The sequence below is a fragment of the Hippoglossus stenolepis genome, chromosome 16, assembly GCF_022539355.2.
Source record: "Hippoglossus stenolepis isolate QCI-W04-F060 chromosome 16, HSTE1.2, whole genome shotgun sequence".
NCBI lineage: Eukaryota > Metazoa > Chordata > Actinopteri > Pleuronectiformes > Pleuronectidae > Hippoglossus > Hippoglossus stenolepis.
In genome coordinates this window covers 7478118-7493672 of record NC_061498.1, presented here as the reverse complement: position 1 = coordinate 7493672, position 15555 = coordinate 7478118, and the positions used below count along the sequence as shown (strand labels likewise).

Here is a 15555-nt window from a genome sequence, read left to right as displayed (position 1 = left end):
CAGCTCATTCAGACGACAACTAATAAAGGAAATCTCAGCCCCCCCCAACCCAAGGAGTCCCCTGGCACGCAGAGCCCGAGACAACTGAGCCTGGAAACGGATCAGACTGATGGAGAATGTGAGAGAGAGAATGGATTGATAACATCAGGAATGACAGTGAGATACTGATCAGGACTGTCAAATATTGCCCTAAGTTTGCAACCACTGTCTTTGATCGGGTCACCTGGGTATTGGATCACCTCAATGTCAAATGAAAGCGTCTGATCGTGACCCAACTCCTGCCAATGGTCGAGTAATAGGTGTAATAGGTGTAAGCACTTCCCGGTACATCTTCATCTCGAAGCTGAATGGCCTAAGCTCGCCAAAGGCAACTGGGGAGGGAGAGGAGGAGAGGAGGAGAGGAGGAGAGGAGAGAGGTAGAAACTAGGGCACTGTTATCTGGTCCCTTTTTTTTTTTACCAACCACCCGGCACAAGGCAGAGAAAGAGAAGAAAAGAGCCGTAGAAGAACAGGAGAGACGAGAGGACATCAGTGTACAGTGAAGCTTCAGACAAGACGAGGAACCTCTGGATTCAACATCTGGCATCAAGGACCAGAAGAAAAACACAACCAAAACAACCTTGACTGTTCTTACCATCACACACACACACACACACACACACACACACACACACACACACACACACACACACACACACACACACACACACACACACACACACACACACATCGGGCAGCAGCATGTTTGAGGAGCAGGCGACCAAGGTCAAGATCACGTCTGTGGTGATCGTGGTGGGCATGTCGGCGATGCTGGCGGCGGTGGTGACCGACCACTGGGCCGTGCTCAGCCCCCGCGTGGAGAAGCTCAACGCCACCTGCGAGGCAGCCCACTTTGGCCTGTGGAGGCTCTGTAAGAAGAGCATCTTCATCGTGGAGGAGGACCCCCAGGGCAAAGGTTGCGGCCCCATCAGCTTACCTGGAGGTATGGAAGCATGGCAGAAATGTTTGGGCTAAGCATCTCTATTTGTTGTATAGCTGCTGACTGACAAGCTCCTCGGACTCCAAACAACCCTGGATGTATGGTCACAGTGAGGATTTATTTTCTTATTGAGGGAAAGTGGACTTGAAGCGGTAAAGAAATATTAATGCTGCAGTTCTGCTTCGTGTATCAGTGTAAAGATGAAGGTCAAAGCAGATACAGATTTAAGAGCTGAATAGGGTGGTCTATGCTATCGTCCGTCTGCTCATCACAGTTATAATTGAGCCTCGACATTGACGTACGTGGGTTTCATCTGCACACTTTAAAAGTTTTCCTTGTAAATGCACCAGAAACAGACTGCCAATTAAGCGCACTCAAACAGCTGAAGTCGAGTGTGTAATGGAAGCATATCGCAGCCATACTTCACATTTAACGTGACAAAAACACGAGCCATCTCTGTCTGCCCTCAGAGACTCTTCATGCGCGATGAGGAGCAAGCGAGGCCCTTATTTCTTTCATTTTCTCTGTTGCACCTTCTTCTGAGCTATTTGATCACAGCAGGAGGCGTTACACCGTAACGCACCTTAAATTATGAGATCATAAGATGCGTTTTAACGTCTACGTCTCTTGCTCAGAGTGATTCGCGGTGTCAAAGCAGACCTGAGGATTCACTTTGATCAACAGGCTGACCGGAGAGCAGTGTTCTAAGGAAGTCACTTAATTCAATCAGTATTTTCTGATGCCACTGACAAACCCTGGCTGGCACAATGTCTACACGCACCGTTTCTTAGCCATACTCACAAGCTAATTACAAGCTATAAAAAAAAAAAAGCAGGACAGTGATCTTCAAGACACAAACCAGTTTTGTAAGGTTCTCTCCCTCCCTTTTATACAGTAGGCAATTCAATGAATAAGTCAAACAAGTATTCAGTCTTGCTTTTCAAAGTTCTCCACAATAGTCTTACGGCTTTAATCACAAGAGAGCCGGCCCTGAGGTAAACTGCGTCGCGTTGGCCACTGGTTGTGTGTGCGCGTGCCTTGTAGCCTAAGAGAGAGATTTCACTCGGACTCTGTCATTGACTTCGCCTCCGGCTGCGGCACCTCAGGATCAGTACAGGCCTTAATGGAGTGTGGCTTCCCACTCCAGCTCATGAGTTAGAGTGCACCTGGGAGACTCAGGAGGGGATGAAGGGGATTGGGGAGAAGAAAGATGAAGTGTGAATGGTTGGTTAGAGGGAGGGATACCACGGTTGATGGGGAGAGGGGGAGCACTTTTACAGAGTCCAAGGAGAATGAAGACAGGGGATACTGGACTAAGTTTTATGTCTCGCATGTTGAGAAGCCACAAAGCAACAGGACCAGTGGACAGACGCCTTTTTCAGTCATGAACTCAGGGTAAATTGGGTTAAATTGGGTCTGGATATTTTCCAGAGTTTGCATTTCACATATGAAGAAAGAAGCAGGAGATTGTCCGGTTCAGACACGTTTTCAAAAACAGGAAAATGTCCTGAACATTCAGATACTGAACTTTCTTTTTGTTTGTTTTGCGTCCATTGTGTGTTAGAAACGTCGTCAAAACGACCACCCACTCGCTCACTGCCGGATTCTCACATTTGCTCAAAGCTTCGACTTGGACATCGGCGTTCTCACAAACAGCCCCTCTGGAAACTTTCAGGAAAATTTCTGAAACCAGAGAGGAGGTGTGACAGGTGTCTGTAATAGAAATCTGACAAGTGTTCCTCCAGAACACATTCTGGTTTTAAAAGGGAGGAAGAAATTTCAATATTTTAAGAGATTTTTTCCCCCTTCAAGTCAATCACCTGTGGAAATGACAGAAGGGCATATGGTAGCTGACAGACAACTCGAATACGATGAACGATCCAGTTACAATCTCCACAGTCTGACAGCAGCAGTAAAATAGTTTGCCAACATCTGTGCAGGATCGCAGCTGCTTCTCTGATATTCAACACAGCCTGAAATGTACATAATGTCTTGACTAGAGAGAAACCATATGATGGACTGAAGTTGCTGCAGCTCGTCTTGAGGTGCAGCGAGGAGAGTTCGGTTCGGTGCACAGGGCTCCACCCTCCTTGAATCTGCTGCTGCCTGTCAACTGTGCGGCAAGAAATGTCACCTGTTTTGTCAGAGACCCCTGTAGCGACATTCCCACAACCACAATGGGGCTTGCACACTTGGATTTGGAGACGTGGCTGTTTGCTACTGAACCCGGCCTAATGGTTTTGGTTATAAAAGCCCATCATTCCCCATTTGTGGCCCAGCTATTGTCAGAGATGGATCTATGAGTGTGGAGCTGGAACTTTGTTGAGATTAGAGATGAAACGGTATGAGAAAAAAAAAGCAGTTTAGTGAAATCTTAAATAAGTAAATCAAATGTGCATGAACAACACAACCCTGATGTCAAATAGCACAAAACAAGCGGAGCGGAGGTTGACAACTCATTACTTTAACTGCAGACACTGACCCCAAATGTTATTAGCAGATTCATGCTGTGACTGTACCAACCAATCACCAACGGAATAACTAACTGCAAGCAATTTGACCACAGTACACCGAGAAACCAGTTACCCTTTCTTCCATAAGTGAGTATGGTTGGTCGGGTTCTTTCCTGCTTCCTGAAAGTGAGTTCATCAGGAGGAAGTCGAGGCTTGTGGGAGGAAATGAGTAAATCCAAACTAATCTGTTCGGTGATTGTCCTCCAGTGGCAGAGAAAAGGCCTTTCAAGCTCTTGTTCTCCGAATGTCAGGTTCTGTCTCTGCTGATCCCCCACTGGTCAATCTTCCAGGTTGGTGAGGAGAGGCTAGAGAAACACAGCCGCTCTCTGACCTCAGCGGTTTGCCTCCACCTTGATAGAGTGCTATCAGGAAGCTGGGCAGCCCGGCTAAGCACTGACGGCTTGGATCGGCTGCACACTTGATTTTTTACTCTTATAAAAACAAGCCAGCAAACCTCAGGCAACAACATTAACACCCTGAGACATGGTCTGCATCATGAAGTCATTTTCTACAATGTTCAACCTGTAATGTCAATGGAGTTAAAAATAAACACCGAGATGATTCATTAAGCAACAAGACAATGGTACTAAATACCCTGATCATACTCTATGTTATAGGGCCGGGTATCGTTTGGGTATTTTCTGATACCAGTGCTATATCAATACTTTCAAACAGGTACCAGTACCTAAACAATGACAGAACCTGCAGAGGGCACTAAACTCAACTACAATCATTTAACACCAAATCAGTTTGAGTGCTTAATACAGCTAAATACTCCAAACTCGCCCACACTGTCAACTGTGGCTGTTGCAGTTGTGTTGTGGCTCTTGCATTCGTGTTTTCCGTCCCTGTGCTGTGTGGGACTTCAACCCATTCAGCTGTAGGCTTTTTGTTGTCGTGGTGAATCCAGTTTGAACTAGTTACTAGCTAACTGTCTGTACGTGCTGCCAGAGCCAAGTGTGTTGCCACCACAGCTAAGTGTAATGTTAACTAGGGCACGTGATGTTTATGTCACCGTTAAGCAGGGCAACTATTTCAGTACAGAGCTCAGGCACCGAACTCTGCGTTGTGATTAGGTCTGGTAGCTGGTGGGAATTTAGTAACTGTTGCCTGATTGGTTCCCACTTTCGACCTATAGCTGTAGGATGGGAAAGTGAGGTTCTGGATGTGTCTGTGAACACTGAGTCTAAAGGAGAGGCTGACTGTAAAAATGATCACAGCAGCTTTACTGAACTTGCTTTTGAATTCCACGTGTGTAATAGATGTGTTTTAGGCTGATTGTTGAAAAAACAAGAAAAAACTACAAGAGTGCAGAATACCGATCACATCATCGAGCGCAGAGTGACCGAATTTAATCACACGCATTGGCATTTTCCCAAAGAGAGGTAGTCGTCAACAGGTGCATACACCAACAGTTTCATATGGGCTCAATTACACTGCTTGTGTGAAGGTGTTGTGTAACAACCGGCAGCAAAGCGGCAAACCTAAATGACTTCTGAAATGGCTTCCCACAAACGACGCATGACAGCTTTAGTGTGCGGTAAAAGTCAAACAAATGCTTTATGGTTCGCGAAAGAGCATAAACAGTGCTTTTTGTGTTGCATGGGTGTGTTCCTACACATATACAGCGTGTGTGCAAGGGAGCAAGGGAGAAAAGGAGTTTATCATCTGATATTTTTTATCGCAACATATTTTCTGGTTCTCTAGTGGAAAGAGACTAACACGGCTGGTGGCCTCAATTCATACCCTGAAAATCACCTTGAACAACCACTTTTACTTTTTTACTCAAAGAGCCCTTTTTCCTTCTAGTCTGCCACGTCCCTGCTCCCAAACTGTGGAGGTGTGCGGCTGTTTTGGCCTTCAGAAAACAAGTACACTTTTCAAAATGTGAATGAATCACTCCCTGTTATGTAAATCGGAAACATGCAACATTGCATATGATACTCAGAGATAACTGTTGAAATCTCTTACATAATGTGATGCTATGATGCCATTTTTGGTGACCGTGATCACGACAGTCAGTCAGACTCTAGTGTTTTGAATTTCAGGATAAAGGTCAGGCCACATACACACACACATACGTGTACAGGAAAAGCCGCAAGGTGTCGTGCCCCAGTTATTACATCTCCTAGTGCAGCAGCCATTCAAATACCACCACTCGTCCAATTCACATTGACCCAGAATTAGTCGGTCATCCTGCCTGGCTAGAATAAGAACAGCACCCCCCTTCCCTTCAACACCTAAAAAAAAAACCACCCAAAGTCCTGCAAAAAGTGATAGAAGCTATTTTCAAAGTGTAAATTGTCTGCACAGCCGTCATGATATGTAAAAATATCAGCATAGTTCAGTTAAAAGTCAGCATGTTGTGGGTGCGTCCTAAAAACTTCTGAAGATAAAGGGAATGTGGGTGGAGGGAGAGATGTGAGCAGGGAAACCAAAGGAAAAAGATGGAAATGGAGAACCAAACCAAACCGAGAGAAGAAGTTGAGGTGACAGGTGTAATGACAGGTGGAGAAGGTGAGAAATGTGTAAAGGAGAAGCTGCATATCAAAGAGAGGAGGTGGCAGCGGAGTCTAATGGAAAGAGGCAAAACTAAAATGACAGGCGATGCCGCCTTCTTATCACGCTGCCCCCAGAACTAAATCTTCCCATTAGCCATGACTGCAAGGTTGATGAGGCACACCCAGACTGAATCTTCTCCATCTACACTTACGATACACTTACAAGATTATGGGATACACACGATGTATTGTTTAACCTTGTTTTAATCATCAATAGTTTGAAAAAAGAAACCATACATTTTTTTCTAATGAATATATTGAAATTGTAAGTATAGCTACTCCTTCTGTGTGAAATGGACAATCTGCTGTTTCATTTCATGCAGATATTGAGGAGCAAATCTAGTACCAATTGACTGTAAACTAGAAGACACGAGCTGTGTCTTAAATCAGGGGACGCATCCTTCGGAGGCTGCACTTGAAGACCGATTTTGTCACGGCGGCATGATTGGGCTGTTCGTGACGAGACGTCTGATGCTTCAACTCAACTGAACGGCTAATGTTAAAAAATCAAGGAGCATTAAATCTTTCTCGTCGTGTCCAACTACAGCTCTGTTGCCCGGCAACAGCAATAAGGGCGGGACGAGCCTCTGTAGACCTGAGCGTCTCATTTGGGTTTGGCCTTTACGGTCTACGCGGCACATAAAGGAGGGTCTTCGTGGGTACGCCTGAATTTCCACTCATCATTCTACACTTATAACACAATAAAGCCAAAGTAATAAGATACAGTTTGAAGGTTCCTCCTCCAACAGGACAATGACCTTATGCCCACGGCTGAGACAATGCTCAACTGGAGCCAAACCAAACATCTGTGGAGAGAACAAAAAAAAATACCTGTGTACCAATCCAGCCTGACAGAGCTGGAGAGGATCAGCAGAGAACAAAGACAGAAATTCCCCAGTTCCAGGTTTGACAAGCTTTTCACATTATACCCAAGAAGACACGAGGCTGTGATCACTGTCAGTTGTGCTTCAACTACTGTAAGTACCAAGTAAAGGATCATAATACTCAAGTATCCCTCAATAAACTTGCAATGGTATCTAACAATTACTCTGTCATTAAGGGGTAATTAGTGTAGATTCATTCATTTGATATGTTTTTGGCTGCATCATAAAAACGTGAAGTGGTCTGAATAATTTCTGAATGAAATGCATTATCTCAGAGGTGACGACACAGAGAGAGAAGGCTAATGAAAATAATGTATTTGCAGATACACACACACACACACACACACACACACACACACACACACACACACACACACACACACACACACACGCACACACACGCCCTGATATGCCTTTACATGAGTAAATAGATAGCACTAGCCAAGACCTGCAGCAGCCTGTTGCTAGGTTACCTCTTTAGTGATTCTTTCTCATCCTGGATAACAAACAGCTCCACTGTTGCCTAGTGCGCACACACACACACACACACACACACACACACACACACACACACACACACACACACACACACACACACACACACACACACACACACACACACACACACACACTCACGCACAGAGGGAGAGAGACAAATAGAGCGAGAGAGACAACACACAAACATTGTCCATCTCGGTGTGGACAGAGAGAGCACCTGTCTGCTTTATGGGTTTAATCTCAGTGAGAACGGATGGTGAGTGGAGGAACGAGGGGACACTCACTTGGCCTTTATGTCCTCTCCAGCCCTCCCTCTCAGCCCTGCTCCCCTCAGAGACAGACGACAGATAAATGAATGTGTTGGAAAGGACGGCACCCAGGAATCGTTTTTTCTGTATCAGGCAATATTGGAGATTGTGGTCAAAGGACTAAAGTTTGGGGCCATGAAATAGCAGAAATTCATTATTCCTGTGTGAACTGTACTTCTGAAAAGTATGAGCGCACAGCCGACAGGACGGGGAAGGATTTGAGTTTGAGACATTTGTTTTGGGATGACTGCAAAGCTGCAGAATACTGGAGAGGATTTGGAGAGCGGTGTTACATGTACACCTGATCAAACACAAACAGAGGAAGTGGAACAGTTGTGAAAGCCGATTCTTTACCGATTTAGACACAAGTAAAGATGTGTGGTTCTATAACACACACCTTTTATTTCATTTTCTACCATAATGGGCACAGAGAATGTTTTTCAAGCAGGAGGGTTCAAGCTGTTGGGTTTGCCATGAGCTCCTGGGTATGAGATAATACAGAGGCTGCATCCAGCTTACAGAACTGCAGCTTGACTCTCAGGAAGAGTTTAAAACACATGATGGTATTATTGAGAAGAATATTTATGCTATTCCTACAAGGTAAAACTAAAGACACTGTGATCTCAAACATATAAGTCATGAGTCAATAACTTTACATTTTTGCAAGGTGGTGGCAACACACCAACCCTGATTTCCTGGGTAAAATAAATTATGAAGCCATGCATACAATACATACTTCTTTAAGGTTTCTGTAAAGACTGTAAATTGATTTTAAGACCTATGTCCAGTTGTAAGTAGAGTCCCATATCCCCATAATTGAAGGTAAAGTGAAGTATGCTAGTGGAAGGAGTGTACTGCAGTAATTCTGACCGGGGTGTAGTTTTACTATTTTGTGTTAGTATCAGTTTGAGAAAGACCTACAACATGCAGAAGCATTTCAAACCATGCATGCTGACAAATCATTTCTGACATATAGAATTCAGATTGAATTTTAGACTTCAAGACCCTCACCAAAACCCTATGTTTCTGTCTCATTTATCCATGTGTATTTGATTCCAGCCGGAGATTTAACATTTACATCGAAGAGTCTGAGCCATGTGTCGTCTTCCCCTCTGATTTCTCTCTATCCCTCTCTTCCTCGTCTCTCATCCTGTCTTTCTCTGCAGCAAAAAACTGTTCCTACTTCAAACACTTCACATCGGGGGAAGAGGCTGAAGTTTTTGAAGTCAAGACCCAGAAAGGTGGGTGCCTTCTCTTTACCACACAGACTGTTGAAGTGAATAACGGAAACCATTTCTACTAAAGTAAAAGAAAATGGGAGTAAATCAAATTTACTAAATGTGCATGAGCTCAAACATCACATACCCACATTGTACAACACGGAACATGTGTGGAAATGCATGTATGTCATGTGCGAGACTCCGATGAAACAAGACAACCCTGTCTTCTACATTCGTTTTCTAACCAATAGGATACACAAGATAATGCTGCCTGGATTATGTGTTGTTTTACTGCAGACCATCACTCACATCAGAGAAGTAAAGAAATCTGCTGCCCTGTCCTTTGACTTTCATCCCTTTATCTCACCCGCTGCAGCGAGATTGTTATTTTCAAAGTTAACGTATTTCCAGGAAATAGCTCCTCTGTTCCCTCCTCTGTTTCAGCGCCCGACAGACACAGAAAGACACACAAGAAAACATGAGCCTGATTCCCATAAAGGCACACAATCATACAGTCGATCATTCTTATAGCCTGTGTTCACATCCCCCTGTTCCAGGATTCTTCTTTGGCTGCCTGTCAATTTTACGATTACATTATAAAATACTTTGATTTAACCTCCTCATATTTCTGTACTTTTATGCTCCTATGAGCCAGGACACAGTCTAAGTCCTATAGTGGTGTGTTGCTAACCACGTTAAGGTCTGTAGGTTGAAAACCAAAGAGGACACAGCCTTCTAAGGACAGACATGAAAAGAACAACACAGAATAAGAGGCAAGAAATAAATGCAAATCTGCATGTAACATAACAGAGAGCAAAAGTAACAGCATTCAGCACAAAGATGCACTGGTGAGGCGTCATTCGTGAAAAAATGAATTCTTATATCTCTTTTGTAAGAACAAAGTTGGGCTACTTGAACTTTCATCCTGAGATAATTTAGTTTTTTCAGTTTTGCATCATTGCTCACTCGCTCGTGGTGAATCCCCCGCACAATGTCCGGCTGTTTTAACCAGGGGGCTGGCAGGAAAACCGCGGAGAATATCCGGAACCTATGACTCTGACATTTGCGTTCTCACACACAGCCCCTCCCGAGCTTAATAGTAAACAGAAAAACATGCATTCCTACACGGGTTCTAACAAGGAGCCTAAGACGCTGAGTTCAAGGTTAATTCACACATTGGTGTTTGCTCCACAGTCGAAATGCTTGAGTGGAATCAGATCATTTTTTATCACAGTTGGAGCGTTACAGAGAAAGAAAGAGTAGATTATCTTTATCTGACAAACAGACAGGATGAGAGGTGGGCGGAAGGAGAAAACGATGTTCTAATCATCTTGTTCTCAGCCTGCAGCATCTTATCTGTCATGTAGTTTATATAAATGGCTGTTGCTTTTCAAGTGAGGCTAATTTTAAGGCTAATTATCCGTGTCATAACTCGCCCGAGTGCAATATTGAAACAATAATTATGTCTTCTCCATCTTGCCGTCTCCCTTGCATCCCGCCTCTTATTGTTTTTTCTTCTCTTTCCTCAGAGTACAATATCTCAGCAGCAGCCATCGCCATATTCAGTCTGTTCTTCATGATTCTGGGCACTCTCTGTGTCATCTTCTCTTTCGGGAAGGGCCGTGACTACCTGCTCCGACCCGCCGGGATGTTCTTTGCCTTCGCAGGTCAGATATAACACACGATGTGGATCACGAATCAGTTTCTCTTTCTGGTTCTCTTGTGTCTTTCTCACAGCTCAACCTGAAAAGTAGTGCGTCAGCGTCACACACACTTTTTCTCTTGCGATGAATATTACAGATGCAGCTAAATTAACAGAGTTGAAAAGGTAATTTTTTTTTGCTGAGGTTTTTTTGTGGGTAGATGGAAAGTAGTGATAGAGCTGATGTAGCTCTGGGGCAACATTTTGAAGTATTCTGTATGAGGGATGAAATTAACTGTGATGAGTGTGATCTCCCAACGAAAACCACATTTACAGCGTTAAAATAAATCTGAAAATCCTGCCGTGTAAATGTGGAATTGTAAAATTGGTTGATTAAACTGTTTTGCCCTTTACAATCCCTTCTTTCTGTTTTGGAACCCAGGCCTTTGCATCATCATTTCCGTCGAGGTGATGCGCCAGTCTGTCAAACGTATGATCGCCAGTGATGAGACCATCTGGATTGAATACTACTACTCCTGGTCCTTTACCTGCGCCTGCGCCTCCTTCACTCTTCTAATCCTCAGCGGAGGCGCCCTGCTTCTCATCTCCATGCCCCACATGCCTCGCAATCCTTGGGAGACCTGCATGGACGCCGATCCGGACACCTTAGAATAGACACAGGGGATGTAACAGGCATAGTTGAAATACAAAAAATGAAATAAAATAAAACACACAGGCTCCCTATACCGTCCCACATATTTATCAATCCTATTTTCCAAAGCATTAACTCTTGTGCACAAAGATGCCTCTGACAGAAAACAGCCATAAAAAATATTAATATCGTGATATTATTTTACATTTCCACTGAGTTAATAGCAGTGAAATCAAAGAATGCTGTAAAAATTGGTTTGAATTGGGACATTTCTATCTAATAAATCCCCCAGTGGTGCATCAGGGTGAAAGAGGTTTTAGTCTGGTTTCCCAAGAATAAAAATACAGACATACAACAAACAGATAAGACAGGTTCAAACCTTGAGACTAAAATTTCATAAAAGTTAAAGAGCCTTAAGAGAGATTCAAAGTCTGGACTACCTGATCATGTGAAACAAGGATAGTAGAAGAGTGTATCCCTCCGCCAAGGCCCGACTCTCCACTTGAATTCCCTAGAACTGGATTTTTTCTGTGCATTACATCATGACTGTGGCTCTCTATAACTGTGGGTTATGAAGCAAACCTTTACATAAAATATACCATAAGCATCCATTTAGAATTTCTTTCAAAATATTGATGTTTGTAATGTTTTATCATTAAGTTATATTACTTTTCTTTCTGTTTGCCCAAAGCTAAAAACATATTTAGGGTAAGTATGCTATAGACTTTATACACTTTAATTATTGCATATGATTGTAAAATAGTAGCTTAAAGCTTGAAGATTGTTCTGTTCTGTAGACTGTACATTGTTGCTGTCAGATGAAAATCCCATTGCATTATTTTTTTTAATTACAGTCGCATTCGAATCCTAGCTGACCTTTTCAGTTTTCTCGTTTTATTTTTCAATCTGGTTTCACCTGACGGCAGCAGGAATTCTTATTTCCTGTGTATACGTTACACAAAGGTTGTATATTCTTAGCAAAACAGTCATCTTCGTCGTAACAGGTTATATTTGAATTATTTCTCTGGCCCTGGAGCCAGTCAGCTGGTGCAGGTGCAGTGGAATTAAAGTTCCCTAAATACAGGGAAACAAGAAGTGATTAGTTTTGGCTCTGGGGTCCGACTGAGAAGAACATTTCCATTTTTCTTACTGCCATCAAAAAAAAAAATGGGACTTGGTAATTGTACAGGTTTATATTTTAGAAAATTGAAACAATAACCTGACAGTTTTTTTATTGACTATTTTATATAATTTGCAGTGTCATGTTCAGCTGGACAGGAACCAGCTGTTAATTTGAAGTGAACAGCGTAGAAATAAGAGATGTTTTCTTTGAAGAAAATATTCACCTCATTGTTAACAACTTGCCAGACTATTTATTTTAGATTTGTGAAGTCGATGTCCGTGATTGTCTTTTTTCTTTCCCCAAGGGAACTTAAATAAAACTATAAAGGTCATGATGGTATGACTTTTTGTGCACAGTGCAAAGCAAAAGACTTTTATAGCATTGGTTTTCCCCACACGTAATATTTACCATCACTCTTTTAATAAGTTAATATGAACTAAGGCATAATCATGTTATTTCCCCTCTGCTTCCATTCTGTTCACACACAGCATCAAATCAAGTAAGGTTGCAGATTTCCTTGTTTGGCTTTTATATGTTAATCTACTGACAAAGGGTCAATGTATGTATTTATTCAGGAAATAAAAAATGGCTTTTTCCAGTCTTTTCTTTACCAGACGTTCGGCGATCCTCGTGTCGTTGCTCACACATTCACACACAAGAGTCACACTCAGTGCAGGAACCTCTCAACCAGAAGAAGAGGTTCAATTGAGAGACAAATCTATTGGAGATGCTCCAGAGACCTTACACACTGCAGGTCAGAGCTTTCCACGAGAGGATGTAATAGATGCACAAAGTTCCTTAAATCATTCATCTGATCTTAGAGCAGTGAGAAGAGCACGGGCAGAGCGACCACTGAATCCCAGCCGTATGTCCTCTCTAACAACTGCATGTGTTTAGATCCCTGGAATTCCCCCTATTAAATATACATTTACCTGTTTACAGAACATGCAAGGAACAACGTGTTTCGTATTCTGTGACTGAAAATAACACACAAAAAGGTTGTGCTCATGGATCACACATTTTTGTGCCCAGGCTGGAATAAAAGCTGGACGAGGACACGGACACATTGGAAGCGAATGTGTTTGCAGATGATGTTGAATGTTGACTGTGCAAACTAACCTGGTAAAAACAGGATTTACACATTGTGAACAGACGGATGTGGCTCTGTAAATAATTAAAATTTGCTTAACAGAGAGAAAAATCAATAAAGCAGCAAATACGGGTGTCCGTGCTGTTGAATGTGTAATTGTTGTTGTTGTGGGAAAGGTCAAGTAAATGCCTGTTAAGATTGCTTTCATATGTAAACACCACTTGTGTGTCTCCCTCGTGTTAGCGCCTCACTCTTATCTAATTACATGTTTACATAAGCTTTGAGTTACTATATAGGTCTTTGAACGCGGCATGCAGGTAAGTAGAGGTACATCATTAGATCATTAGAATAACCATTGTTAGATCACTTGAAAATAAAAATGTTTTGTAGCAGTGAGAACAGGTTTTGGGTGATTTCTTTCTGGATTCGTGAAACAATAATGTTAAAAAAAAAAATTATTTGCATGTAGATGTGAGTTATGTAATCAGAGTTACTTACTTATCTGCAGTGCCGTCATTACCTCTGCCAAGAAGGTTATAATGTCATCTAAATTTGTTCACATAGCCAAATTGTTTCAGGACCAGATTCGGCCCACGTCCCACATCCGCCTACACACTGCATGGAGTGATGGCAATGGGCCGGTCCGCTCCCGTTTGCCAGATCTGGGTCGCAAGTGCATCATAGGAATACTGCATTTCAACCAAAGGTGCCAAAGGTGCCAAAAATTTGTTTTGTGCTTTACCACATGGGTTCACATCCAGATTACACCTTGCCTAGAGCGCCGCATGTTTGCCAAAAAAGGCCCATATCTGTTTTGGGAAATTCTGGGCACATATTCTATTTTACAAGTGGGCCATTTTAGGCTTGCATCCATTTTGTCCTGGCCAGAAGTGCTGCATCATTGCCTGAAGTGGCCCACATCCGTATGCTGTGTTTGTTTGTCTGTAAGATCGTAGGATTGTGAAAAAGTACTTGACAGATTACCACAAAACTTGGTGGAAGGATGCGGTATCTTTTTGTTCCTTTAACATTGCGAGATATAGCTCATTGCAACATATACATTGATCATGCAGAATCAAATAAAAATCTAGATCTGATAGATTTAAATGCGGTTGTATTGTGGTGCAGGATTTTCTTTTCAGCCTCTATATGATAACAAATAGGGCTCGAAGATGCAACCACTGATGTGTAGCTGAAAAACGTAATGTGACAATATTAAACATTCATATATGATATAGCACCTTTCAATAAAAACACAGTTACAAGGTGTTTTACGAGTTCAAAATAAAAAAATGATGGCATACAATAGGAAACGCTATTTGAAGATCACACAGCGATAGAGCATACAGACAGATACAATGTCCCTACTCACGTATTCTACCATTACTGAAAGTATAAACGCTGACACGCCTTTCCTTCATGTTACAAACATTTTCTTCAAATCAATGTTGTAAATATTGTAATTTTGTTGATTCCTCTTTTGCACTTCTGTCCGTCCTGGGAGAGGGTTTCCTTTACGTGGCTCTCTCTGAGGTTTCTAAGTTTTAAGACAGTAAGGGTCAGTGGAGTGCTGGACGCTACCGAAAAATAAGAAGAAGATAACAAATCAAATCAAATTTTATTGTGAATTTATTAGAAGTGCATCCGGACACATGAGCACGGCTCGGCCTGAGATCTGCCCTGGCTCCTGCACTTTTGTGTCACTTTGTCGATGAGGTAAGCTGATGTTTGCTGAGTCATCCGGTTCCTTTGAGTCTCCGCCATGAATGTAAAGGCGCCGCTCCCTTTCATGACCTCTGCCTGAGTGCTGTCAGAGCTGGTACTATTCTCCACACACAGCAGTACAGTACAAGCATTTTCCATTCAGGCGTGTCCCTCAGAGAGCGTATGACCTGGCAATGTTTTTTTTTTTTTTTAAATCACAGGGTTAGATTTTTCGCAAGCCCGGTGGACAGGGAAGACGAGGAACGTGAATTGAAACCGAAATGATGAGCACGATGCGGAGCAGGAGGACAGACAAAGCTGAACCCAGACAAAGCTGAACCCAAATCTGGAAAAAGTGCAGATGGACACAGGAAGTGACTG

General features: G+C 42.7%; 1 protein-coding gene across 1 annotated transcript; it reads left to right on the top strand.

The window, feature by feature from the left end:
* The first annotated feature begins 463 nt into the window (after nt 1-463).
* On the top strand, nt 464-13634 carry cacng1b (calcium channel, voltage-dependent, gamma subunit 1b). Its single transcript, XM_035180630.2, has 4 exons — nt 464-982; nt 8910-8984; nt 10493-10630; nt 11048-13634. Exons 1-4 carry the CDS (start codon nt 742-744, stop codon nt 11278-11280), a joined length of 687 nt encoding a protein of 228 aa, XP_035036521.1. The 5' UTR covers nt 464-741; the 3' UTR covers nt 11281-13634.
* The last annotated feature ends 1921 nt before the right edge of the window (nt 13635-15555 follow it).